The sequence below is a fragment of the Drosophila subpulchrella genome, chromosome X, assembly GCF_014743375.2.
Source record: "Drosophila subpulchrella strain 33 F10 #4 breed RU33 chromosome X, RU_Dsub_v1.1 Primary Assembly, whole genome shotgun sequence".
Classification (NCBI taxonomy): Eukaryota; Metazoa; Arthropoda; class Insecta; order Diptera; family Drosophilidae; genus Drosophila; species Drosophila subpulchrella.
The window spans coordinates 21,326,831-21,352,855 of NC_050613.1; the positions used below are offsets into that span (position 1 = coordinate 21,326,831).

Here is a 26,025-nt window from a genome sequence, read left to right on the forward strand (position 1 = left end):
CCGCACAGCTGTTCTGCGCACCGGCTGTAAATAAATCGTGGACTTTCCACAAACGCATTTGTTTATCCACGCCAACTCCCCCAAGCCTGGCTCAATGAGAGCCACCAACTAGGATAGCCAGGATAGCCACACACCCGCAGCCACAACCGCACCCACACACCATACGCCACATTCCGCTGGAGGAGGAGGCAGCGGCAATATATCGTGGGAGGGGGCGTGGCGGTGCCCGGCGAGCTTCGGAGTACGTGGCAATGAAACTGAAACCCAAGCCAAACTGAAAGTGCAATTTTACAAGCGGTACCAGGCACCCGGCACCCGCAACTGAACCCATTCCAGTGGCAATCTCGAATCTCAATCCCAAAGCCCAATCCCGCCCAGCAAGATGACGGCCACGTTGCGTTACCGCGGCGACAAAAGCAATCTCCTGGAGTTCGCCAAGAATCTGGATGCATTTAAGAAAGTCCCGGAGAAGTACACGGAGACGACGGAAATCGGTGGCACACGTAAGTCTGGTACTTTCAGTTATTACCCGGATAATCCCTAATCCATTTGCACCCCACTCTCTCCACTAGTATCCCTGCTGAGCCGCCTGTTAATCGTCTACCTGGTCTACACGGAACTCCATTACTACTGGCACGAAACGGACATCGTTTACCAGTTCAAGCCGGACATTGCCCTCGACGAGCAGGTGCAGATGCATGTGGACATCACGGTGGCCATGCCCTGCGCCTCGCTCTCCGGCGTGGATCTCATGGACGAGACGCAGCAGGATGTGTTCGCCTACGGGACGCTGCAGCGCGAGGGCGTCTGGTGGGAGATGTCCGAGCACGACCGGCTGCAGTTCGAGGCCATCCAGATCCAGAACCACTATCTGCGCGAGCAATTCCACTCGGTGGCCGATGTGCTGTTCAAGGACATCATGCGGGATCCGCAACCGGCGCGGGAGAGTCCCTCCCAGGTGCCCGCTGCACCGCCGCCACCAGGAGCACTCGATCTGCTCCAGCTGCAGCCACATGGCCTGCACATTGGCCAGCCGGAGAGCAAGTTCGACGCCTGTCGTCTGCATGGAACTCTCGGTATCAACAAGGTGGCCGGCGTGCTCCATCTCGTGGGCGGAGCCCAGCCGGTGGTGGGTCTCTTCGAGGACCACTGGATGATCGAACTCCGGCGCATGCCGGCCAACTTCACGCATCGCATTAACCGCCTTAGCTTCGGGCAGTACTCGCGGCGGATTGTCCAGCCGCTGGAGGGCGATGAGACCATCATTCAGGAGGAGGCCACCACTGTGCAGTACTTCCTGAAGGTCGTGCCCACGGAGATCCATCAGACATTCAGCACCATCAACACTTTTCAGTATGCCGTCACCGAAAACGTCCGGAAACTAGGTGAGTAACGCGTCTAGGAAGTATATTTCAAAAGGATGAAAAGCCGTGGATGCTATCTCTAATATGTAATATAAAAAAGGCCATAATACATCACTATATCATATTGCTTTCCCTGTAACTAGTAGATATATTTTGAATGATCTTATCTCTAGTGTTTTAAAGCACATTTAATACCAATTTAAATAGTCTTATTGAAATTCCATATGTTACGGCTTAGGAAGTATATTTACTTTGGAAATTGCTCTTTTAATGTACAACAGATCATAATAGATCACTATGTCATATTGCTTTGTCATTAACTATTAGATTTCTCAGGGCCCCAATTCTAATATTTTCAAGTTCTTTCGTAAACTCCTATAAATATTTTAGGAACCACTTTATCATGTTACTTTATCTGTTACTAGTAGATATATTTCATAGGTTTTAAATATTATTTTATACCCATTGAGATTCCCATGAGTATATTTCTTGTTACACCTAACATTATTTAATCGATCCCTGTTATCCACAGATTCCGAACGCAATTCGTACGGCTCTCCTGGCATTTACTTCAAGTACGATTGGTCGGCTCTCAAGATTGTGGTGGACAACGACCGGGATGACCTGGTGACCTTCGCCATCCGCCTGTGCTCGATTATATCCGGAATCATTGTCATCTCGGGCGCCATCAACTCGCTGCTCGTGGGCATTCAGCGTCGCCTGCTGCACACCTTTGCCCCAGAGTTGTACCACCGGTTGATCAACACCAAGGCTGCCCCTTCGCCTGCTGCTGCTCCAACTGCTCCACCCACTTCCGTATCCGGTTCCGGACAGGCCAACCAGCCCGTCAACAACCTACTACACACGGCCAACCTGATGGCCAGCGTGGACATCTCGGCCTATCTGCCCACGGCGCAACCTAAGCTCAAAGCCGGCCTCTAGCCTTTTGGCCCGCCAGTCTCAGTCCGCAGCTTCCCCCGTCTCTTTAAACTAATATTTTTGTTTATTTTTTCATTAAGATACGAGAAAAAAAATATGTAAGCACACACAAATATGGCAAGAATGTTGTACATAAATATTGATAAGCTCAAGAGTTAGCGCTGTTGTGTTGTTGATCCTAAATCGCTGTCCAGGATGCCGGTGTCGATGTTGCTCCAGTGGCCGGATCGTCGGTAGCCGAACATGCTCTTCAGGATCTCTAGGCCGGACTCCACGGTGGTGCGCACGTCGCGCTCGCTGCCCAGCTTGGGGTTGATCTCCACCAGGTCGACGCCCTGCACCCGCTTGGTGTCCCTCAGTGCCTCCACGATGCTGATGCCCTCGCGGAGCGTCAGGCCACCGCGCACGGCGGTGCCGGTGCTGGGCGCCACATTGCTGTCCAGGGCGTCGATGTCGAAGCTCACGTGGATCTTGTTCTGCGGATTCAGGGCGTCCAGCGTCATCTCAATGATCTTGGGCACGCCCACCCGGTCGATGGTCTGTCGAGGGAGCGGATAATCAGAGGGAATGGGCAAATGGCTGAATGATTGTTGAATGAATGCCTTTCTGGACTCAAAACCTCTTGTACATCCTTATCTATCGTTATTTCGCATCTAGGACTTTCAAAAAACATAATTTATATGCTTCATATAGTAAAATATATGTTGCTCACATAGTTACCCATAGAATTAAAAAACCGCTATCCAAAAGCTTTCCAATTTAAAATACTTAAAGCTATGGTATAGATCGGCAAATGGATAGATATCTATTGGATGGCTTTTCTAGACCAAATCTTTCGTAACTAAAATGCCTTTAGAATGGGTATAAACTCGTTATATTTCATATTATTTTGCTATCAAAGCTAGTATGGGCGCTTAAAACCCTAATATAAGGCCTACAAAATTCAAATAAGTTAGAGTCCCCAAAATATGATGATTTAAAAATCATATGTTTTTAGTAATATGTATATTCTTTGTTTTCTGAAAATGTAATAGCTAAAAATGTTGCTAGGCGCTTGGCTTGGTCCTTCAATTATCCTTCCTTATCGCGACTGTACAAAAACATCAGCGATAAGACCCCCGCCCATTGCACCGTTCCCCTGTCGCATTTTCGCATATCTATTGGAAAATATTCCAATTCCGATCGAACTAATGAGCGACAATAAATTTGCAGCTTTGGTCGAGGCCGGATATTCGCACTGAAATCGGGAGCGAGGGCATTAAACCATTTTTCAACAGACGTCGATTTGCACGAGCCATAAATAATGGGCAACGAGCCGTTCCTGACAAGGATGCGAATGTGCTCCGAGTTCCCAACTGCGGAAGTGGCCAGGCACGTAATTTCGTGTGAGTCACCACCACCGTTTCTGGTTCTGGTACTCGTTCTCGTTCTCGGGATCGCATCGGATCGGAAGTCCTGTAACAGGGGGTGGCAAAGTGGGGTGGGGCCGCAGAAGTAGTAGTAGTAGTAGTATTGGTAGTAGCTGTAGGGTCGGTGACAACCCCTATAAATGCCAAGCTTACAACGGAGGGCGCAGGACGAAGGACCTCTGTGTAATGCCATCGGCAGTCACGCACGATCGTCACCCGATCCTGCCCTATAAACAGGGCTAGGGGAAGAAACCGGAATTTTACAATTTTACAACTGGCAGCTAGACGGGAAAAGGATGGGATCGCATCGGGAAACCAAACTGGAATGCAGTGAAATGAAATGCCATTCGGGAAAAGGACGATCGAGGCTTTCTACCTAGGTGCGGCTGCCTTTCTCTAGTTTCTACACAGCGAGAAAATAAGAGCATAATCAAATGATATCTTAGATCTAAAACATTACATATCAAGTGACTTCCATTTAATACTTATGATATCCTTATGTTCAATATCATCTGTTATAGTTTTGAATGAAATGAAAGTGGATGACAAGTGTATTATCTCTCTGTGTACTCACATCCATCGCATAGTAGCGTATCCCAACTTTGTTCAATATGAACGCCTCGTAGGGGTCAATGTCCCGGAGTCCGATGTAAACCAACTGATCCTTGGGCAAACTGAAATGACAAGCAGAATACAACGTGATCAATAAGAAGGCGAACAGTACGTGGCACGGCCCTAAGAGTGAGGGATAGGAATGGGATACTTGGGTTGGGACCTGGCTATATGGCAGCATGGATATTATGGATAGTTCAGGGGAGTGGGTGGGCCGCAAACAGCTGACGTGTAAACAAATAGTCGTGGGTTCCAGTCGAGGGATCACTGAACTAAAAAGTGGAAGGAGGGGAAACAGGAGAAGCCCTCGAAGTGCGGGTTGTCTTGCCTTTTTGGGTAAAAAAAGAATACGGCGAGGATCATTTAGGGAACCCCTTTTGGTCACCGATCCTTAATGAAGGGGATGGGGTCTTCAAGTTTGTGTTCCAGCGATCGTGCTTAAGTCTTTTTCTCTGACAACTCAATGGTGGGTTAGGTCAGGAAATGAAAACTTAAGGATTATAATAACCTTAGGTTATCTTTGCCAAATTTCAATTGCTCAAAGTTCAATTAGGCCAAAGAACACAGTAATTCCGTTTACTCAGTTGGCGTTTAATCATATTAGGAACATTTCAGTGATCATGATGGAAGCCCACCCTGTGAGTCTTGGGATCATGTCAATAAATGGCCCTTTCAGATTCTTTTTTAAGGAATCTATTAATCCTCACCAAATCTGACAGCTTGCCCACCTTCCTAGAAGTTAATAATTGGATTATGTCGGTAGAGTTAAGTTCGCAGAAGTTCTCCAGACAAGCTCTATTACTTCTTTGTAATAGAATTCACATGCTTGAAAGTATTTACTCGAGAATGTGAACATCAGTTCATTGATCATTGATCATTATAAAAGTTCGAATAGCTTATTAGTAAGTCAGAAGTTCCGTAAAGAAAGAAAGATTTTGGTTCCAACTTCAGGACAAAGGAGTACAATAACCAGTCAATATATCATTCCATAATTTCGCATTTCCTTTGCAAAAAGTCTGCCTTCTGATCCTGATCCTGCCCCCCTTCGATCAGCTCCTTTTCACCCACTGCCGTTTGCCATTCGTGATCCTGATTAGTAGGCCAGGTGGCCGGGAGTCCTTGGCCCGATCACGATCGCAACCCCAAGGGACTGCAACCGAATCGGATTCAGAACGAGAGCAGGCTGCATCGCGACAAAGGTGAAAATGTCTGAAAAGGAAAAACGGCAACAAAAACACAACACAAATGGAAAACAATGTGCCGCCGGCGGCAAAAAGGGAGAGGGGAGGGGAAAACGAAACACATGCCACGATTCAGTGCCGAATGTCCTGCGATCCCCCTCCTCCCGAAACATATATGTATGCCTCCCCTGGCTTCTATTCCTGCATCGATCGTGCATAGCTCTGGACTTTGAACCCGGTGTCTTATGGTAATTTTTATGATTATTACCATTAGTTTCGGGGGAAAAGTGCATCTGTCGCCGGCTGCAGATCGGCTCGGTTAGAGTTTCGATCCTGCAGATCCTGCAGATCCTGCCTGCCCAATCCGGATCCGCCTCGAGATCGTGGATTGTGGATCGTGGCTCGCGGACATTTGTGCAGTGAGACGTGCAAAGTTAAAAGCGCCCTAAGGATCATTATGTAAATATTCGAAAGAGCAAGGACCAGAAAGGGGGTGGCTATCACCCGATAGTACACAGAAAACAAAGTAACAGATAAAACAAAAATGTGTATATTTATTTTTAAAATATACTTTGGTTCTCACAAAAATATCAAAAAGGGGTCAGATTTTAAATTATTTTTTTTTGCGGTTTTTAAATCATAGATTATCCAAATCAAGGTGTACAGCTGAAATGCAGATAGTTTTGAGCAGCTAACATCCCAAACTAACAATCCCCATCACTTTTCAAGGAATTATTTTTTGACCGATTTTTCCATTTTTTGTAAGGGGTTAGTTACATCATCTGTTTTTGCGAAAAATGGCAAAAATAAAAAATTTCTAGGCTTAAATGCCAGTCGATTGGAATTTTAATTACGAGCTCAACGAGGTATAACATTCCTCATTCGGACTAGTGGTTGCATTATGCCAGCCAAAAGACTGATTTTATATGGCTGAAAATAAAGGTTCGGATTTTAACCAAAAAATACACAACTTTTTGCAGTTTTTCCATCGTAGTTTGGTGAAATCAAGGCTTACAGCCAAAAGACCGACTGTTTTGAGCAGCTGACAACCTATGCTAACAATCCCCATCACTTTTCGGGAAATTTATTTTTTGACCGATTTTTCCATTTTTTGTAAGGGGTTAACATCTTCTATTTTTGCGAAAAATGGCAAAAATGAAGAATTTCCAGGTTTGAATGCCAGTGGATTGCAATTAAAATTTCGAGCTCAACGAGTTATGACATTCCTCGATCTGACGTTTATTTCCTTTATAGCAGCCGAAAAACTGAATTTTTAGGGCGAAAATATGGGATTCAGATTTTAGTCAAAAATCCGATTTCTCTATCCTGTTTTTCAATCGTAGTTTTGTCAAATCAAGGCGTACAGCCAAAAGACCGACTGTTTTGAGCAGCTGACAACCTATGCTAATAATCCCCACCACTTTCCGGGAAATTTATTTTTTGACCGATTTTTCCATTTTTTGTAAGGGGTTACATCATCTATTTTTGCGAAAAATCGAAAAAATTAAAAATTTCCAGGTTTTAATGCCAATGGGTTCGGAATTTAATTACGAATTCAACGAGGTATGACACTCCTCATTCTGGCTTTTTTTTGCATCACGGTATCCAAAATACTGACCGATGTGAGAAAATCAGAATTCAGATTTTAGTCGAAAAGGAAATCTAGCTTAAATTTTTCACCTTTAAGAAAAATAAATCTGCATTTTTTTTCCGAGTGTGCTGGACATTGCGAGTCCTTGGGCCCGTGTCTCCTAGTTTTTGGTGCAGCATAACTTTCGGTTCTGTTCATTTTTGTTACCGCTGTTCAATTTCGACTGGGTGTTTATGTAACGCTAAGGGTGGGCCAACGGCTCTTTCGGAGTGCCTATCCTTCGAGCCGGGTAAAAACAAAAAAAGAGCAGACCCTCCCATCCCAATGCATTTTCCCAGCTTTATTGTAATCTTGTGTTGGGCCTGCTTTTTTAATCCCGCTTTGTTGTAACGCCGTGCGATTGTTGTTTGTGTTTTGTTTCCGCCGTGGCTAAAATGGATTAGGCAACCCAACCCTTTCGCTTTCGCCTTTGAAACCCCCCGCCAGTACTTCCCCTCTTTTTTCAATTTTCAAAAAGAATAAAACTTGTATTGCCTACTTTTTTGGGGGGTAGAAGCTGCGATGAAATGGTCGAAAGGAAGATAGTCCGGGGAAAGCACATGGCCACCAACTTTCCCTATCAGCATGCGTCAGCGAAATAAAGTCTAATGTAATTTTAATGGTATTATCAGTGATCCCATGATGGATCCCCGATAAGACTCACACGTATGTATCTGTTGGGTTGGGCACACAAAATAAAATATAAGGTCTGCATGAACTACAAATATACTCAAATATACTATCTAGTATTTAATTTGATAAAGTATTCCCTCAATTTTAAACTGCAAATCCATTAATTCGACCACCACGGTAGGGACTTTAAGTTGAACTTACATATGTATCAAACATCGAAAGGGCGTTCATATGTACATATGCAGATTTGTATGCTAACCAAACACTTGCGACGCCGATCTGTCTGAATCCGAGTCCGCATATCCTGCGAGGACAGCAGCAGCACCACCCCACCATATTTCCTGTGCCACTAGCACCACCCTTCGGAAAGGACGACAAAAACCACCCCCGGCCAAAAGTTGCGTTACAATTCTGAAAGTGCAGTGCATCCTGGATATGGTAAACCCGATAGAACTAAAAATAGTGTGAGTAGTTTGCTTATTGGTGAATGTGCGATGACTCTTGTTGTACGCTGTTCGTGTGCCGGCAGAGGTTGAGTAGTAGAGGTCCAGAAACATCGATGTTTTTCGATGTCACCTCTATTAAGTAGAACAATTCCCTATCCCCCAATTGATTTATAATAATTCAAAATAAAATAATCTCTTTGTAAAAAGTTCCATATAACACCATTTCACCGTATCCTGGATATGGTAAAACCGATAAAACTAAAAATAGTATGAGTAATTGCAAGGGACAGCTTATCGGTGTGTGTGTTCGACGACTCTTGTTGTACGCTGTTCGTGTGCCGGCAGAGGTTGAGTAGTAGAGGTGCAGAAACATCGATGTTTTTCGATGTTACATAGATGTTTGCCTGTACAAACATCGGAAAAGCGATGTTTTCTGCACCTCTATTGAGTATAACTATTCCCTATCCCCCAATTGATTTATAAAAATTTTAAATTAAATAATCTCTCTATAAAAGTTCCATATAACACCATTTCACTGTACCCTATTTCGCCAGTCTGAGACTTGGTCTCCTGTTTTGTAAATTGGAACAGAGCGTCCGACTGGAACAGGGTAAAAAATCAGCACATGGAACCGGAAGTTACAAGGGTTGGGGGAGTCGGCGGAGGGTGGCTATGTGGCATAAATGTACATATGTACGGCATATCCTATATACTATGTGGCGTGTCGAGTGCCGAATGTCGAATACAAGCGCAATTAAGCACACGCACGCAACAAAAACGAAGGGAAACATTGAAAAACGACGGGATTGCAGTGTGTTGAAATTGAACCGGCTCTTGGAAATGGGTCCTGAGTTCTGGGTCCTTGGTCCTTATTCCTTGTTTTTGGGTTTCATTTCCTCGGGTAGGGGGTGTACGAGGCATGCTGCATGCGGAAACCACCCCAACCGTTGGCGTTGGTGGTTGCTAGTGCAAAAAAAAAAAAAACATTATAAAGGAAACGGAACCATAAACCCAAAACAGCCCTTAGAACGCGGCTATTTGGCAAGGATAATGGTCGCGTGCATCATAAAACGGTTGACGACCTCGTTTGGAAAAAGCCTATAGCAATGATTTCCAATACGATCAAATGCCTGAAAATCTGGGTTCGATGGTTCTATTTTTGAAAACAACGGTTGCGAATTCGCCGCTCTATACTCAAGATAGGTGGCAACTCTATGCAGCTCGCTTAGTTTAGGTAAATTACTTAAGTATTTACCAGTTTGTGGGCTATTTGCAAGTTGTTTTTACCAACTTAACAAGACTAAGTTATTAAATATTTATTTTTAATTGCTAATTGCCAGAAGAGCGCGTGGATTTAAACGTTTCCAAGCGATGGAATTGGAATTGACAACTCTGACTCTCTCTCTCAGGTTTTTTTCGCTCAGAGAGTAACCGCCATTTTGGTTTTAAGCCGCGATTACACTGGCATTTAAATCTACCAATTGCAATTTGCAATATTATAAATAAAGCTTTGTTCAGAATTTAGGAATTTACTTTGCGGATAAAATACCTTGCATTTTGAGGGATACAATGAAGTCATTGATCGGTTTATTTTCACGAACTACTTTCGTTGGCCAGTGTGAACACCGCATACAACAACTGAGAGTACGGCCGATGTGCATGGGTGTAGCAAAGGGGCTTCCCCTAATGAGCAACAAATAATAATAATATTCAAAATATTAACTAAACCATTAAAAAAAAGAAAGTAAAATATTACAAAAAGAATTTATTTTCCAAAACAAATATGATCATTTTATAAAAATTTGTTAAGTACCTAAAAGGTTTATCTGTGGTATAAACTATTATTTAAAACGACAATTTAGTTTAGTATCTGATATTGTCATATTGTTAAAATAGATCGTTTTAAAATCTACATATAGAGCACCTTTGTTTATAATATTTTCTTATTATGCCTGCTTTGCCAAAGAAATGTATCTCTTATCCTAGCAAGCAAATGTATCTCATGGTGGGGAAATTAAAATGATTGCCCACTTAGGATTTTATTACGGACACTAAAGTTTATTTATGAAAATGAATAAACTTCTGTCTCACGCAGCCACTAGTTCACCCCAAAGAAACGCTTCCACCCACGTCCATGTCGCCGCTCTCTTCGCTGCTCTCTCTCTCTCTCTTTCAGCGCACTTTCCACGCTCGCTTCGAACACGTATTGCAACCCCGAGAGCCGTGGGGAAATGGAAACCGAAACCGTACCGTCAATCCCTCAATTCGGCATTTCATTATTTCATTTCCACGCCAACCATCGTGCGCCGCAGTTCGAACGCTCCTGCCACAGCGAGTCAAGAGGAGAAAAGCTAGGAAAATCGAAAAAATCGAAATCGAAATCGAAATCCAAATCTCGTGCCTCTGTGTGCTCTTTCTGCAATTGATTTTTTTTCCCGAAAGTAGTGCTAAACAATAACCGTTGACCAAACTAAAAACAAGTAACTGCAACTGGAAGCTACAAACAACTACAGCTATTGGCCGAATCGAGCGAATCTCATACCGAACGAAAATGTAAGAATATCCCTCGGATATCCGGAGACTTGTGCAACCGAGCCAACAACAAACACAATAACAACAACAAACCACAAACAATCTCTATGAAATTGTAAAATATTTTTGTTGTTTTTTTTTTGCCAAATGATCGTGCCGCGCTGCATAATTGTGCAATTTATACACACATCTAATATGAGTGTCCACATATATGCATATATATATACATATCTATTTTTTTCTGCCCGCTATACGCTAGTGGGTGTGTGACTGTGTGTGTGTTTGGTGTGGAAGTTTTATACATTCAAACAAATATTAATAGGCAAAGCAACAATATGCAATTCGGTGGACATGAGAGCGGCAGAGAGAAAGGAGGGGAAATGCCAAAAAAAAAAAAGCAAATCTCCAAAAGAGAAGGCGGAGGGAAGATGGGCGGCGGTTGGTCAGATTGAGAGGGGGGCGGCTAGTAGTCCGGAGATAGTAGTTGCGTTCAAATCTACGCCTCTGTGTGCTGTGTATCTGTAAATGCTTGCTGCTCAAATTCAAATCTGTGTGCGTGTGTGTGTGAGCGGGAGAGGAGAGCGGCATCTATCTGTGTGTGTGTGTGTGTGCTAGAGCGAGAGAAAAAGGGCGCAGCTAGCATATCGATTTTATGTGCAAGGAAGGAGCATTGTACGCAACAACAACAAAAACAACAACAGCAGCAGGAGCAAGAACAGTTAACCGATAGACGTATGTAGACATTTTGCGAGGGGAGGGGGCGGAGAGAAGGAGAGGCAGAGAGTGGGTGGCTGAGATATTGGCAGTAAACAAAACGCCGGTTGCCATAAAAAGCAAACGCACTCACACACACACACACACACACAAACAGAGACACCAAACAAAAGCAGAAGAATTATTGTAATTGTAAACCAAGGGGAACGCGCGCGGAAACGCAAATTGGGACAGTTCCACATGTAGACTCACAACCGAAATGCTTTTCAAACACTCAAAACAAAAAAATAAAACAGCGCGTGTTTAGTACCAAGAACAACAACAAACAACTTATAGATACTAAGTGACAGTGTGTGTGTGTGTTTGTGCGAGAGAACGCGATTCGTTTTAACAAAAAAGTCAAATACATACGCACGCACTTACGTATATGTGGGTATAAAAACAATAGCAACCATACAATGTATCTACACCCCCCCGGCCCCACCACCCACCGACCACCCCCCGTTGACCACCAGATATACAAATCAGTGCAACCGCTGAGCAAGAGATATTTGGGTATTTCAAAATAACGCAAAAATAGCCACTCACACAATAGAATTGTATAACAAACAATACAAAAAAATGCTCTCGCTACTATGTATAAAATATTTTTGTTATGCCTTTTTTGCCAGTGGAATATGAATGATGTGATTGAGGGGGAAAATCGATATAATCGATTTGCGATAACAAAAACGCACGCACAGCAGCAGCAACACACACAGGCGCACAAAAACACATGCATACAACACCCCCAACTAAACCAAAACCAAAAAAAAAAAACTACTACCAGCAAACACATCGAATTTACCGCTTCTTTTGTTTTGTTTTATTTTTGTTTTTGTCCACATCAGACGACTGCGACGACGACGCCAGCGTTTATTTATTAACAAAAACGATTACATTACAACAAACACCAAAGTCCTGGACCACCGGAGAGTGTGTGAGCGAAATAGAGAGCGAGGCAGAGAGGGAGAAAGTACAAGGAGGAGCGCGTAAGGGCGCGCGCGCAAGGATTCCAGTTTCCAGAGAGAACTTAACAAATTAATTCACTTTGTTTGCTAGCCAAACAAGACAACAACAACCACCTCCCCCAATCACACACACACTCGCTCTATAAACTAAAACAAGTGAGTATTTAAAAGACGATGGGCTTTTGGCCGAAGAGAGCATGCTAACGGTAACGGGGATCGCAGGACGAAAGAGAGCGAGAGAGAGAAAGAGAGTCAAAGGGTGCGGTGTCGTGTGAAGGCGACACAGTGGCACCTCTATAATCAAAACTTTCTTTACATAAGCCACTTGAAATTAAAAAGGATACAGCCAAGAAGTAAATTTGTTATACCCCAAAGTCCGCCCTTGGAATAGTAGTTCCAACTATCAAGGTTTGACTGTAGTTGCCAAGGCGTTAGTTGAGTGAGCGAGACCACTGTCTGCCTGTCCCTGGGTCAGAAGTGGGTGGAAACGGGTGGTATGGGATGACGACATGTGCGAGCGTGACCTTTTGACTCTTTCGTGAGCACTACAAAAAAAAAGGTGCGAATTGGCATAGCGTGCGAGAAACATGTCCAATATGACCAACGTACATACATTTAACTTTATTTACCTAGCACGCCAATTAGTTTTTCTCGAAAAAGAAAACTATTGGCAAAATATGAAAAATACTTTCCTTAAACTAGCAAGTAACAACTCAAATGGAACTTAATTGCACTTGTTCAAATAAGTTTTTCCCCGTGTGCATTTATTGTAAATGATCTAATGCTTAATTAAGCAATTCATTTTTCAAACATGGCTAGGGATTTTCCTCTCTTTACATGTACGTATGTTGCTTAAAAGTGAAAACCGAATTTAAAATTACTTTAACAACATAATTATTAATATTAACCAACATGCTTTAACACAATCCAAAATGTTTGGGTATAATCTACTTTTAAGTTAACATATCCGACTTACATTTTAGAAATTCTGCATGCAAATCAATCAAAATGCTGCCATTTTCACGAAGATCGCTTTTTCGGACAGCCTTCTGTCTCTGTCGCACTTAGTTCATTGAACCGAAACATCCGCTAGTTTTAGTCCAAGCAACAGCCGATGGCTGTCTCTCTCTCACACTCTCCACAGCCGCCCCCTCGGCCGCAGCCTCTGCTTTTGCTATTGCTTTTGCTGCCCTTACAGCGTTGCCATGTAAATGCGAGACGAGAGCCGGCTTAGGGGGTGGCAATGCCGTGCGTTTAACCCTTAAGCGGTGGCAAGTTCCGCTTGTACATAGAAGCCACCGTTCTGCGTTTCGTTTCGCCAAGGAAATATTACAACTTGTTTGGCCAAGGGTGGGTCTGCCTATTGCTCATTTTTAGTGTTTTTCCTTTTCCGAAGGGGTGCGAGTTGATTTCTCGCATGTCCTGGCCCCTTAACTTAACCCTCCGTCTGCCTCTGCCGCATTACATAACTGGGCGGGGTACAGTGAAAGACAGAGAGAGAGAGAGAGAGAGAGAGCGCTGTAACAGTTTATCGAAGAGGAAACGATTGAGAGAGGGGGTGGGGGTGGCAGAGAGAGCAATGGTAAGAGCTCAAAGCCTGGCCAGAAAGTCCTGCGCTCGCCTCAGAAGCATCCTGTGCCTGTGACGCAGCGGATCTGGTCTCGCTTTTAGCTCTGTAACCACTAACTTTAATCATAGTACATCAATTCAAAAGCAGTATCAACGGATAAATTTTTTAAAGCGCACCGCAAAACGAAAGCAACAACAACAAAAAGCACTCAAATCAACGACAGAGCAAAAGCAAAAAATTAACTAAAGTTCAGTTCTTCCAGTGACGAAGGTGTGTGTTTGTTTTAGTGTGTGAGTGTGTGTGTGTTTCGTTGTCTGGAGAGCTTTGATTCTCAGTGTGGGCGTGGGTGGAGAGGAAGGTTGGAATAGACACTGAGAGAGCGGCCGGGAAAGAAAGTGGGCCGCTGGGCGGCGCCAGTGAGCAAAGCTCCTTCGAATAACCGTTAACCGCTAACCCACAGAGAGAGAAAGAGCAGACCAGGGATGCAAAAAATTTGGGGTCCTTAAGAAAATGAAACCAAAAAACGAACTAGTCTGGATGAAAATTAACCGTTTCAAAAGTGAATAAACTGTGCTTATTCCTTGTGTATGTATTGTAAAGAAGTCCTTTGAACGAGGTCCTTAAAACAAATAAGTGGTATCCCAGCTTACAATTGAACACAAAGTGTAAAACAAACGACTATAGTTTCTTTAAAATTTCGATACGAAATGCTAGAATTGCATCTACAGAAACAAAAGGATAATGTGCCTAAAAGTAGGCAATATTTTAGTAGACGATCACTTAAGTTTCAACCCCTATTGTACTTTGAAAATTAGTTTTCTCCTGATAAATATTCAAGATTGGTAAATATTCAATTATATTTTTGGCCCTCGAAAGTCATAGATAATGGGGGTAATATGAGAAGAAGAATCTTTCATAGATATCATTAAGTATTTACTCAGCTTTTTTTATACTTCCTTATAACCTTAATATATATTAATCCCAAATCAGGAATATTAAATTGAAACCTTACGAACCATTAGTCTATAGTACACCCACTAACCCATAGTATTGATATCAAAAAGACATGAATAATAACTACTAACACATCATGCAAATGGTTTAATCTTGACATTTAACTACTCTTTCCATGCGCCTGCCCCTGCGTTGGTCGTGCCAACCAACTCAAACTCCTCGACTACCCCCGATCCCACCACCCAGTGGACTTTATGATGGCAAATACCGGAGCCGGCGGCGGAGTGGAAACACAGGCGCAACTCATGCAGAGTGCAGCGGCAGCCGCTGCGGTGGCGGCAACAAATGCGGCCACCTCCCCCGTACAGAATGCGGCCGCCGTGGCCGCTGCTGCCCAACTGCAGCAGCAACAGGTGCAGCAGGCGATCCTGCAGGTGCAGCAGCAGCAGACACAGCAGGCGGTGGCCGCGGCCGCTGCTGCCGTCAGCCAGCAGCTCCAACAGCAGCAGCAGGCTGTCGTGGCCCAACAGGCGGTGGTGCAGCAGCAGGCGGCGGTAGTGCAGCAGGCGGCAGTCCAACAGGCGGTGGTGCCCCAGCCACAGCAGGCGCAGCCCAACACCAATGGCAATTCCGGATCGGGTGCCCAAAATGGCAGCAACGGCAGCACGGAGACGCGCACAAATCTCATTGTCAACTACTTGCCGCAAACGATGACCGAGGACGAGATCCGCTCGCTCTTCTCCAGCGTCGGCGAGATTGAGTCGGTGAAGCTGATACGCGACAAGTCGCAGGTCTACATCGATCCCCTCAATCCGCAGGCGCCCAGCAAGGGCCAGAGTCTGGGCTACGGCTTCGTCAACTATGTCCGGCCGCAGGATGCCGAGCAGGCGGTCAATGTGCTGAATGGTCTGCGGCTGCAGAACAAGACCATCAAGGTGTCGTTCGCTCGTCCCTCGTCGGATGCCATCAAGGGGGCCAATCTGTATGTATCGGGGCTACCGAAGACGATGACCCAGCAGGAACTGGAGGCCATCTTTGCCCCCTTCGGAGCCATAATCACGTCGCGCATTCTGCAGAATGCCGGCAACGATACGCAGACCAAGGGCGTGGGCTTCATACGGTTCGATAAGCGGGAGGAGGCCACCAGGGCCATAATTGCCCTGAACGGCACAACGCCATCCAGCTGCACGGACCCAATTGTGGTGAAGTTCTCCAATACGCCCGGCAGCACCAGCAAGATCATTCAGCCGCAGCTGCCCGCTTTCCTCAATCCCCAGCTGGTGCGACGCATTGGCGGCGCCATGCACACCCCGGTGAACAAGGGACTGGCCCGATTTTCGCCCATGGCCGGTGACATGCTGGACGTGATGCTGCCCAACGGGCTGGGCGCAGCGGCGGCGGCGGCCACAACGCTGGCCAGCGGACCAGGCGGTGCGTATCCCATTTTCATCTACAATCTGGCGCCCGAAACGGAGGAGGCTGCGCTGTGGCAGCTGTTTGGGCCCTTTGGGGCTGTGCAATCGGTGAAGATCGTCAAGGATCCCACAACGAACCAGTGCAAGGGCTACGGCTTCGTCTCGATGACCAACTACGATGAGGCGGCCATGGCCATTCGGGCGCTCAACGGCTATACCATGGGCAATCGGGTGCTGCAGGTCAGCTTTAAGACCAACAAGGCCAAGTAAAAAGGCCCGAGTGGAAGTGGATAGAGATGTAGCATCAGCAGCAGCAGCAGCAGCACCCCCAAACCATTATCCTGAATCTAAACATCCTGACACACACCACACACAACACACATATATAAATATGCATGGTATAACGGTAACTAAGCGCAACAAAACAGTATGTGTTAAACACACACGAACAAAAACAAAAGAAAAACAAGAAAGTATCAGGCAGGAGAAAGTACTCTCTCTCCACATGACGACACAACGAAACGGCGTGAACCACTTCCCCCCCCCTAAAAAAAAAACACCAACAACCTTTTTAACTACATAAATATCCTGCTCCAAATCCAATTCCCCAAAAAACCGCCGGCCAAAAGCGTTGCAATAGCAAAATTCTTCTTGTTTAGCATTTAAGTAACAAATCATTAACTAAACGAAACAAACAAAAGAAAGGAGCTGCCTGAAGTAGAGGAGATTGAGGAAAGTAGAAGCGAAAGCAGAAGAGCAGGGGAGTGAGAATGAACAATGAGATTATAAGGAAAAATTGCAATATGAACAACACTATGGCAGCTGTGGAAAGGTCAAAGGTTGCCGCAGTCAAATTAGTCGCAAAGCAAAACAAAGAAATCAACCAAACACACAAAAAAAATGAAACTATGACAAATTTAACTTTACTAGCAAAAAAGAAAATGAGAAATTTTAAAAATTTATTAACCTTAAGTAAAACGCAGCAATGAAATCTTCCAAACAAATGAAAAGAAATGAAAACAAAAAACATGAAATCTGTTAGTTACACTCCAACTTTTTCTACCATAAAAACTTCAAAACTTGATACTAAAAAGAGTAAAACAAAAACAGAATTAAGAAATTAGAGGAGTTCAGTGTCTAGGATTTATACATGGTGCTCATGGGACATCAGTTTGGCTTGATCGAAGAGGGCGAAAAGGGGCAAAAAGTATTCGAGGGGCGATCGAGAGGATCGAGCATATATAATAGATATGTATACATAACATGGAGGCTGCTACAGTATTACAAGAAACATAAAACAAAAGCTACATACTTAACAAACGAATGGCAAACACGGGCACGTTTAATAATTCTAAATATATATCCATATGTATATGCGATAATTCTATATCTACCTAGATATACACTTAAATATAGAAATTTAACGAATTTTTTTTATGTTTTGTGTGTTTGTTTTCTACACTTAGAGAACGAAAAACCCGATTGGATCAAGCCAAACTTGTGTCCCTTGAGCACAACTACACGCAGTGCAAACTGTAAAAATATATAGAAAACATATAGCATGATCGAGGGAAAGTTAGCGAACGGAAAACATAAGTAATACAATAATTTATGCGCAAATTTGAAACGTTTTACTAAAGTAAATAATTGTTAGTGAATATTAATACTGTAATTGTGCGCGTGTGCACTCGTGTGGGCGTGCAGGTATATAGCTTGCTATGTACAGGCACTTGCTGGCGTAGGCACACCTTATACACTTTATATAATGTATAGTTCAAGGAGCAAGTAAGCATAAACAATGGGAAGATACTTGCTAAACCAAAACATTTTTAGCGTTTAAACAAAGCGTAGCACAAACAATTACTAAAACTAAAAAAAAAGTAAAGCAGAAACAACCATTTTTTATATGACAACAGTTTAAAACAAAGTAAAAACCCGCAAAAAACAAAAAGTAAATGGAAAATATGAATGAGGGGCATGAACAAAAGCATTAGCAAGCGATTTCTCTAGCCAAGTAAGTTGACAAAAAAGGATAAGGGGAAGGGCTACCTATAGACGAGGATAACTCCCAGCACATCCTACATATGTAATACCCCATAAACCCCCATGTCCAAACCCAAAACTTTTGTGCAATTTTTGCGTTTACTTTATCAGTTATCAGTTGAACTTCTATATATTTCTTTGCTTCTTTTGATTGTTAAAACGAGAGAGTGAGACACACACCAAACACACATAAATATCTACATATATGATTTCGATTCTGGATTCTATATTCTATATTCCGTATTTGAATTAAGTTTTGTTTGATTTCTTTGTTTGCTTTGTATACGAATTGTATTTGATAATAGGCTCCTGCATCCAGTCCATAAAACCAGTCAGACCCAACCATGCATATTTATACGAATGATTTGTGTTTAATTTGTTTATAAAGTTAACCTAAGATGACACACCCCAACCGATTTTGAGTTCTCTCTCCGAATAGCATAAATTCTAAACCTAAGTTTCAACAAGCATTGAACAGAACCCAAAAAGCGAAATAGAAATTGATTTGACTTTGAATATTATTACGATACCTAGCGCTATGTGTAATCAGATATACATATATTACCATATTTATATATATATATATATATCTCACTAAATATAATTATTTTTTTGTATAACTATAGGCCAACAAAGAAATCTTTTTTTTTTGTTTGAACAAAATTCGCAACAAGAACTCTAGTCAGAAGATGGAAAAGAAGAAGATTACGATGAAGGAGAAATAAGTTTCGAGGCAGCCGCATATAGGGAGGAAAAGTAGATCAAAACCAAAAGAACTATGGCAATTTGTAGGTAATAACACGATTACGATAGATTGAAGCGGCCTGCTCCCCCCTTTCCAAAGATTTAGCCCCTCGAAACCCACAAGAGAAGATGGGAGCAAAGCAAAGGGCAAGCATCAAGTCAAAATGGGTATTACCCCGATTTGACTTTCTGCTTCTCCGGATAAATTTGCAATACATTATATACAATCTGCTAGTTTATTTATACACCCACATAGAAACACACTGTAGGACAGGAAATCAGGAAGGAAATCCTGTGGAAACGTGGATTATGTACTTGATTTTGTTTAATTTGTATTTCTGTCATCACACACACTCACACACCACACACACACACACACACACACACACATATATGTATATGTATATTCAATATTTAATTTAATTAACTAATCCTTTAATATATATATATATATACTTATATTTTTTGTCATCGATGATCTAATTAATTGTATTAATTCTAATTCTTGTGCAATAGTTTTAAAATGCAACTAACGGCAAAACAACAGCAACAAATTTTCAAGCATCTCAAACTATAAATTACAAATTATAATTTCATTAAGTGAAGAAAACGAGAAACGAAAAAAAGAATCTTTTACGATTATGTAACTTAAAAGTATCATTATTCTATATACCGCAAAACGGGAAGCAAACGCAAGCCACAGCAACTACAAAAAAATTAACAAAATATACAATTATTTTTTAAGCGAATTTGATATGTATTTCTTCGCGTACATATATTTATATCTCATCATTTTTCTTTACCTATTTAAGTAAGCGAAGAACCAAGAAAACAAACGGAATCGAAACAAAAACATTATTTATTGTATTTTTATAATTACGTAATTTAATTTAATTCAATTTGAATTCAATATTCCTTTGATTTTGAGCAAAGCGAAGATGAACAAGATGATTATGATGAAGAATTAGTCTAATTATACACACAACACATGAACAGAGAGAGAGAGAAAACGAGTGTCTCTATAAGATCGGGAATCTATAACATCCCAACTCTCTCTCCAAATCCCCAATCTCCCCTTTTCTCAATATCTCTCTATTTACCCCCTATGTTTGGTTTAATTTTAATTTTGTACCTTGTATTTTATTTTGTTTACCAACCATTTTGATTTCGTTTCAGCAAAAACCTTTTATTTTTTAGTTTTAGTTTTAATTTATGATTTTATGCTATACCCATTTGATTTGTCACAGCGAACATGAACACAACCCAGCGGTTTTAGTTGATATCTTAGCTATATACGATCTGTGTGTATGTTAACATGTAAATCCACGTGAGCTAAACGATTCCTGTGAATCCAATCGAATGAATATTATGATTACGTTTATTATTATTTAGTATGGTTTATTTCTTTTCTTTGATTTTGTGTATTTTGCTTTTTGATCTAAATTTGCAACGAATTATGTTGGAAAATTACGATCCATTACAAATTTATGTTTACTCTTATGATTTTATTTGATTTCCGCACCAAACAAGTAAAAAAAAAAACACGAAGAAAAAATTTACTTTCAATAAAAAAACACTTGATGAAAATTTTAGCATCATTTTTATTTATTTGTTACTTTTTGGTTTTGTTTGTTTTTTAAACTGTATGATTTTTCTACCTTCAACTACATGTTCTCCCAATCCTGAAACCCCAGGATTATCTTCTCTCTCTCTCTCTCTCTTTTTAAACACTTAAAAAAAAACCAGACTGTCATTGGAAGACATAGGAATCGATCTAGTCAAGGCCCATCTATAAAGATGGTGCCATCGGAATCAGTTGATCTCAGCAAAAAAGACATTCCCTATAGTCCAAGTTTTGGTTTAGTACTCGTAACCCCGTGAAAAAAACAATCCAAAGACATGCATTCCAGTTTTTGTTGCTCGGTTTAGAGACTCTGCCAGTTGCGATATTATTTGTGTGCAAACGAGAATACTTTTAATTTGTGTAATGCCATTAAGTTTAGCGCTTATGATTAACGAATCTCATAGTTTAGTTTAGCAGAGAAAGTACAGTCACCACTCCCTCGATTTACGTAAATGTGGGGACATGTCGCGACATGTCCCGTGTATGATTTTGAACCTGTATCTTTGTATTGCTTAATTGTGTGTAATTTTTGTAATTTTTAGAGCAAAGTTTATCTATCATTTCGATGGGCAGGGAACAGGAGAAGCTTAACGATAGCGTTAACGATTACACAAATGATAACGTTAATAATCATTGACAACCACAAGGATATATATACCTTTCTATATATATTATTATTATGATTAAAATGATGACGACGGCGGCGAGAAGGAGGAAACTATTTAATTTATTTTATTAAAATATTTATATCGATTAATTAATTAATTAATAATATTTATCACACATTTCAAATGATATTTCAAAATGGAAAACAATACAAAACAAAAAAAAAACGAATACAAGCAAATGAGAAAAAAGATATTAATATTATAAATGTATTTCAAAATATATGATTATGAGTTTTTCTTGCTTTTTGCATATATATGTATATCTCTCTATATAGTATATATCAGAACACACCGAACTTTTGTTTCAAGATTGAGTTGGATTTTGGTTACCTTTACCTTCTGTTCGTTTTCAGATATGGTTCTTGATTTTTAGAATTTCAATTCAGACTATGTTGGAAGTACTTTCGGAGTTATGATTGAGTTGAAATGTATTGCTTTCTCGTTGGAACGTTACAATTTGGGTTCTCCTTACGTTTTCTCTATTTGTCATTTTTCATCTTAGACGGATTTCACTTTGGTTTTTGGTTCCTTTCTATCAGTATATATATATATTTTTACAGTGTATCTCACACTAACACACAGCTACACAACACACTCTCTATTTCTATTTCCAAAATTGATTTCAGTTTGTTGTGTGCCCCCTCTCGAAAAGAGTATGCTCTTTGTTTGCTCTTATGATTTCGCTCAGTGTATTTTGAACGTACGCTTCTTTGGTCCCAGTGTATTAATCCAGCTGAGAAGGATGATTTAACGAGATGATGATGTGGAGGGCCTTACTTTGAAAGGAAGACAATCCGATTCGATTTTGACATTTGAGTTGATTCCCCTTTCGTTCCTTTCGTTGTGGGCCGACTATATATATATATAAATACATATATTCCCGATCGATCCGTAGCCGATTTTCGTTTCCGGATTTCCGATTTTCAGTTCGTTGTTGCAGTTGTTATATATTGTTGTATTGTTCGTATACCTCACTCACTTTTATTGTTTCGTGTGATTTTTCGGTAAGTAATCAGAAAGATAGCGCATCGGAGATCGGACCGATCTGGCGCCGATCTGTACTATTTTTGGCACACATTTTTTCCCAATAAACATTTTGTCAGCAAAACTGATGATTTCTCTAAATGGTTTCTTTCTCTTTTTATTAATCTATTTGTAGCAAAATAAAAAAAAAAAACTGTAAAGTTAACACATGAAAATCCTGCAGCAAAAAGTATAATAATTTACGAAGCATTTTCTAATTTGTTTCTTTCTCTTGATTTATTTTCAGGCGTGTGTTCTTGTTGTTCGTTCGATTTTGAATTGAATTTATGCAAAAAAAAAAAAGCCAAAAACAAACAAAATATATTTCAAACACATTTCTTCAAGTTGAATTTCGATTGAAATTATTAATTGATTACTTGGTTAAAACGATAATGATTGTGTAATTATATTGATTGATTGATACTTTAATATTGATTGTAATTATTTAAAGCATAAACCACAGATGTCCCCAGATCCCAATCCCCAATTCCAGATCCCGAAACCCCCCAATCAATGTACATACGATGTACATACCTGATTTGTATTCCCCACACATGTACACACAGAGAAACACTTACGTTTTGTATTGTAATTTCAAAAGAAAACCTTAGCGAGCCACAGAAAATTTTCAATATCAAAGAACTCGAATTTGAAAGCTTTTTCTAGTTTATAGACTTGATTTTCAACCAGCAAAGCACTATCCACCATCCTCACACCAACCACTATCCATTGATATCTCAGAAACTAAAATTTTTCAACCAAAAGGGTAGCCAGACAGTCGAACTTTTATAACTCTGAGTACCTTCGATTGCAATAATCCATATTTATACCAAATTATTTATATCGTTTTGAACATTGAATATAACATTTGGTTTGTATCTTTTGACAAAAGATTGGATATTTGTTCGATTTATAACAAGAAGAATTGATAAATTTATTCTGTTTGGCAAATATTATATTTTTTGGAGTTATAGAAATTCAGCTGAGTATTTATTTAGTTGGTCAACAGTCTTCGTCTGATAATGTATATAAATCTGATTTCGATTTTCGTTCTTATTTCGGTTTTCATTCCGTGCCAGTCATTCTGTCCGTTCAATGTGATTATTTGTGATTTGTCGTGTATATGGGAGTATTCCCATTAACCAGCCTTTGTTGTATATTTTGAGTTCGAGTCGAGAAGAGTTTGAGTTTTTCACAAAGCCACTAAACCGAAGAACAAAAGCACTCCCCACGCCAAAGCCCCGCCCCCGAGGACCTATGTAAAATGCCTAGTTATAGAGCCGCTATATATAGATACGATTTTAGAACGCGAGAACGTAGTGCTCGAATTTTCGTTTGATTTCCGGGGACTCCCCGCAGCTTGGGTTCCTTTTTTAACTGTGATCTCTGATTTGATCTATCTTCAGTTAACTTGTTTTCTACCTTCTCGACTGACTTTCCAATGCTTGGAAGAAAAGCACGAAACCGAACTGCCCAAGGCAAAAAGCAATGTGTAAATTAATAATCTATAAATAAGCAGATCAAAGGTTGATAGCAACTAAACCCAAAGACTGAGGCAAGCACAAAAAATACTATGAAACCAGAGAAAAACAAATCGAAAGACAAGAGTCAAAGCAAAGAATCAAACCAAAAAACAAAAAAGCAAGTAATTCTTAGTTCGTTAAGGCAACTGTGATAAGGCGAACAAACCCCCGCCAAAAACCCCCCACCCAGCAAACCCCCACCCCAAAAACCCCCCAAAAGAAATCAATATATATAATATACATAATATGGAATAAACAACCCCCCCGAGAGACTTAAGTGCGACTTGTCTAGCTGTAAGCCGATCTATGAACAATGTGCTTTTCTAAACTGTGTTGTGTATATTTGAGTTTCTGGATTATCTCAAAAGGATTTCTCTAAAAAAGGGATCTATAAACCTATAACATTTTCAGGAATATTTATAGATTATTTCTTATAAAGAGATCTTTTTGAGTGAGCAATGGAGCACAAATGGGCAGCCCAGGGGAAAAGCACACTATTCTAACACTCACCAGTTGGGCGCGATATCCTGGAGGCCGGCGTGCTGCCAGGTGGTGCGGAGCTGTTCCAGCAGAAAGGACACGGGCATCCCATGGATGTTGCCCGACTGCGAGGTGCTGTGCAGATTGATGTCCGCATGCGCGTCGATCCACACCAGAGACAAGTTCGGCGTGTGCTGCAGGTGTCCGGCCACCGAGCCTGCAAGAGGTGATTGCGATGCCATCAGGACGAAGGATGCGAATGCGGATGGGAAGACTCACCGAAACCGATCGCATGATCACCGCCAATGGCCAGGAACTGCGAGTTCTCCGCCAGCATCAGCTTCACCTGCTCGATCAGCGCTCGATTGCAGGCCATGAAGTCCGCGTAGTTCCGGATGTGGTGGTAGTGCACCCGCTGCTGCTGGAGAAGGGGCTCGTCCACGGCGTACTGCAGGTTTCCGTAGTCCCGTATCACCAGGCCATCTGGGCAATAAACCATTTATTTACACCGCAACTTTAAAACTAGTTTTTTTTAATGGGGAGCACTTAGTTTATTATATTACAATCCTAAAACTTTATAGAGACCATGGAGCGAGAGTTTATCAAACGATCAGTACCACATTTTATCACTCAATATCACATTCGGATCAAAAAATGGCATACCATATAATACTTCGGATCAACAAATTATATTAGGATCCTAAAACTTCATAGAGACCATGATGTAAGAGTTATAGTAAGGATCAGTACCACATTATATCACTCCATAATATTCGGATCAAAAAGCTGTATAAGCATCCTTAAACTTCATAGAGATCATGATTTGAGAGGTATTCAAACGATCAGTACCACATTGTAGCACTCTATATCATATTTTGGATCAACAAATTATGTTAGAATCCTTAAACTTCAGTAACACATTGTACTTGAAAGGTAAAACAGTGTGGGGTACTCAGAATGAGAGATTACCGGAAAGACAACGCTAGTTTAGTCTGGTTTTGATATAATATATTTTTGTTTACCAAGTCTGACCTCAAAAGTGTGATCCCCAATCGACGGGGAACACGAGCTCCCAACTCACCATGACTGCTCTGCAGCACCTGACGCAGGCTGCTCTGGCGGAGGAAATCCGGAGCCAGTTCCACGCCCTGTTTGCCCTGACCCTTGGCAAAGGGCACTCCAATTATGCCCAGAGTCTGCTCCGGTTCCTTGGAGGTTGTGCTTCTTCCGGTGCTCTTGGCCCGATGGAGGCGCAGACACCTCGAGGCTAACTTACGGCTCCACCACATATTGCGTGTGTGCTTTCGGCCTGGGGATCTGATGGGTTGGCTCTGCTCGCAACGCTGGAAGATCCGCAACTGAGGAGCCGGAGTGGAGGAGACAACGACGGCAGCCACAATGAGCACGAATGACAACTATCTCTTGGGCTCTGGACCCCCTGATAAAGCTTGTGCGACAGTTCAGCTGAGATCGGCGGACATTGTAGTGGCTGTGTGGATGGAGCGGGAGCC

The 26,025-nt window shown here is 41.7% G+C and overlaps 3 protein-coding genes across 7 annotated transcripts; 2 read left to right on the plus strand and 1 right to left on the minus strand.

Annotated features, from left to right (window-relative positions):
* On the plus strand, nt 1–2,461 carry LOC119557090 (endoplasmic reticulum-Golgi intermediate compartment protein 2). The gene is made up of 3 exons (XM_037869649.1): nt 1–503; nt 573–1,385; nt 1,897–2,461. The coding sequence occupies exons 1-3, from the start codon at nt 383–385 to the stop codon at nt 2,304–2,306; spliced, it is 1,344 nt and encodes a 447-aa protein (XP_037725577.1). The 5' UTR covers nt 1–382; the 3' UTR covers nt 2,307–2,461.
* On the minus strand, nt 2,349–25,902 carry LOC119557091 (arginase-1). The gene is made up of 5 exons (XM_037869650.1): nt 25,596–25,902; nt 24,794–24,997; nt 24,545–24,731; nt 4,287–4,386; nt 2,349–2,842 (listed from the first exon to the last, which is right to left on the minus strand). The coding sequence occupies exons 1-5, from the start codon at nt 25,801–25,803 to the stop codon at nt 2,459–2,461; spliced, it is 1,083 nt and encodes a 360-aa protein (XP_037725578.1). The 5' UTR covers nt 25,804–25,902; the 3' UTR covers nt 2,349–2,458.
* On the plus strand, nt 10,513–22,665 carry LOC119557089 (protein elav). 5 transcript variants are annotated; one of them, XM_037869645.1, is made up of 3 exons: nt 10,513–10,767; nt 12,351–12,626; nt 15,190–22,665. In XM_037869645.1, the coding sequence occupies exon 3, from the start codon at nt 15,249–15,251 to the stop codon at nt 16,677–16,679; it is 1,431 nt and encodes a 476-aa protein (XP_037725573.1). In that variant the 5' UTR covers nt 10,513–10,767; nt 12,351–12,626; nt 15,190–15,248; the 3' UTR covers nt 16,680–22,665. The 5 variants fall into 5 exon arrangements, with proteins under 5 accessions (XP_037725573.1, XP_037725572.1, XP_037725575.1 ...); XM_037869644.1 differs by having other exon boundaries at nt 15,241–22,665; XM_037869647.1 differs by lacking the exon at nt 12,351–12,626 and having other exon boundaries at nt 15,241–22,665.
* Nucleotides 25,903–26,025: the final 123 nt, after the last annotated feature.

Coding starts and splice junctions, on each gene's coding strand:
- LOC119557090 (XM_037869649.1), top strand. CDS start 383: ATGACGGCCACGTTGCGTTACCGCGGCGACAAAAGCAATCTCCTGGAG. Junction 504..572: donor GACGGAAATCGGTGGCACAC/GTAAGTCTGGTA, acceptor TCTCTCCACTAG/TATCCCTGCTGAGCCGCCTG. Junction 1,386..1,896: donor CGAAAACGTCCGGAAACTAG/GTGAGTAACGCG, acceptor TGTTATCCACAG/ATTCCGAACGCAATTCGTAC.
- LOC119557091 (XM_037869650.1), bottom strand. CDS start 25,803: ATGTGGTGGAGCCGTAAGTTAGCCTCGAGGTGTCTGCGCCTCCATCGG. Junction 24,732..24,793: donor TGATCATGCGATCGGTTTCG/GTGAGTCTTCCC, acceptor CACCTCTTGCAG/GCTCGGTGGCCGGACACCTG. Junction 4,387..24,544: donor CAGGATATCGCGCCCAACTG/GTGAGTGTTAGA, acceptor TTGTCATTTCAG/TTTGCCCAAGGATCAGTTGG.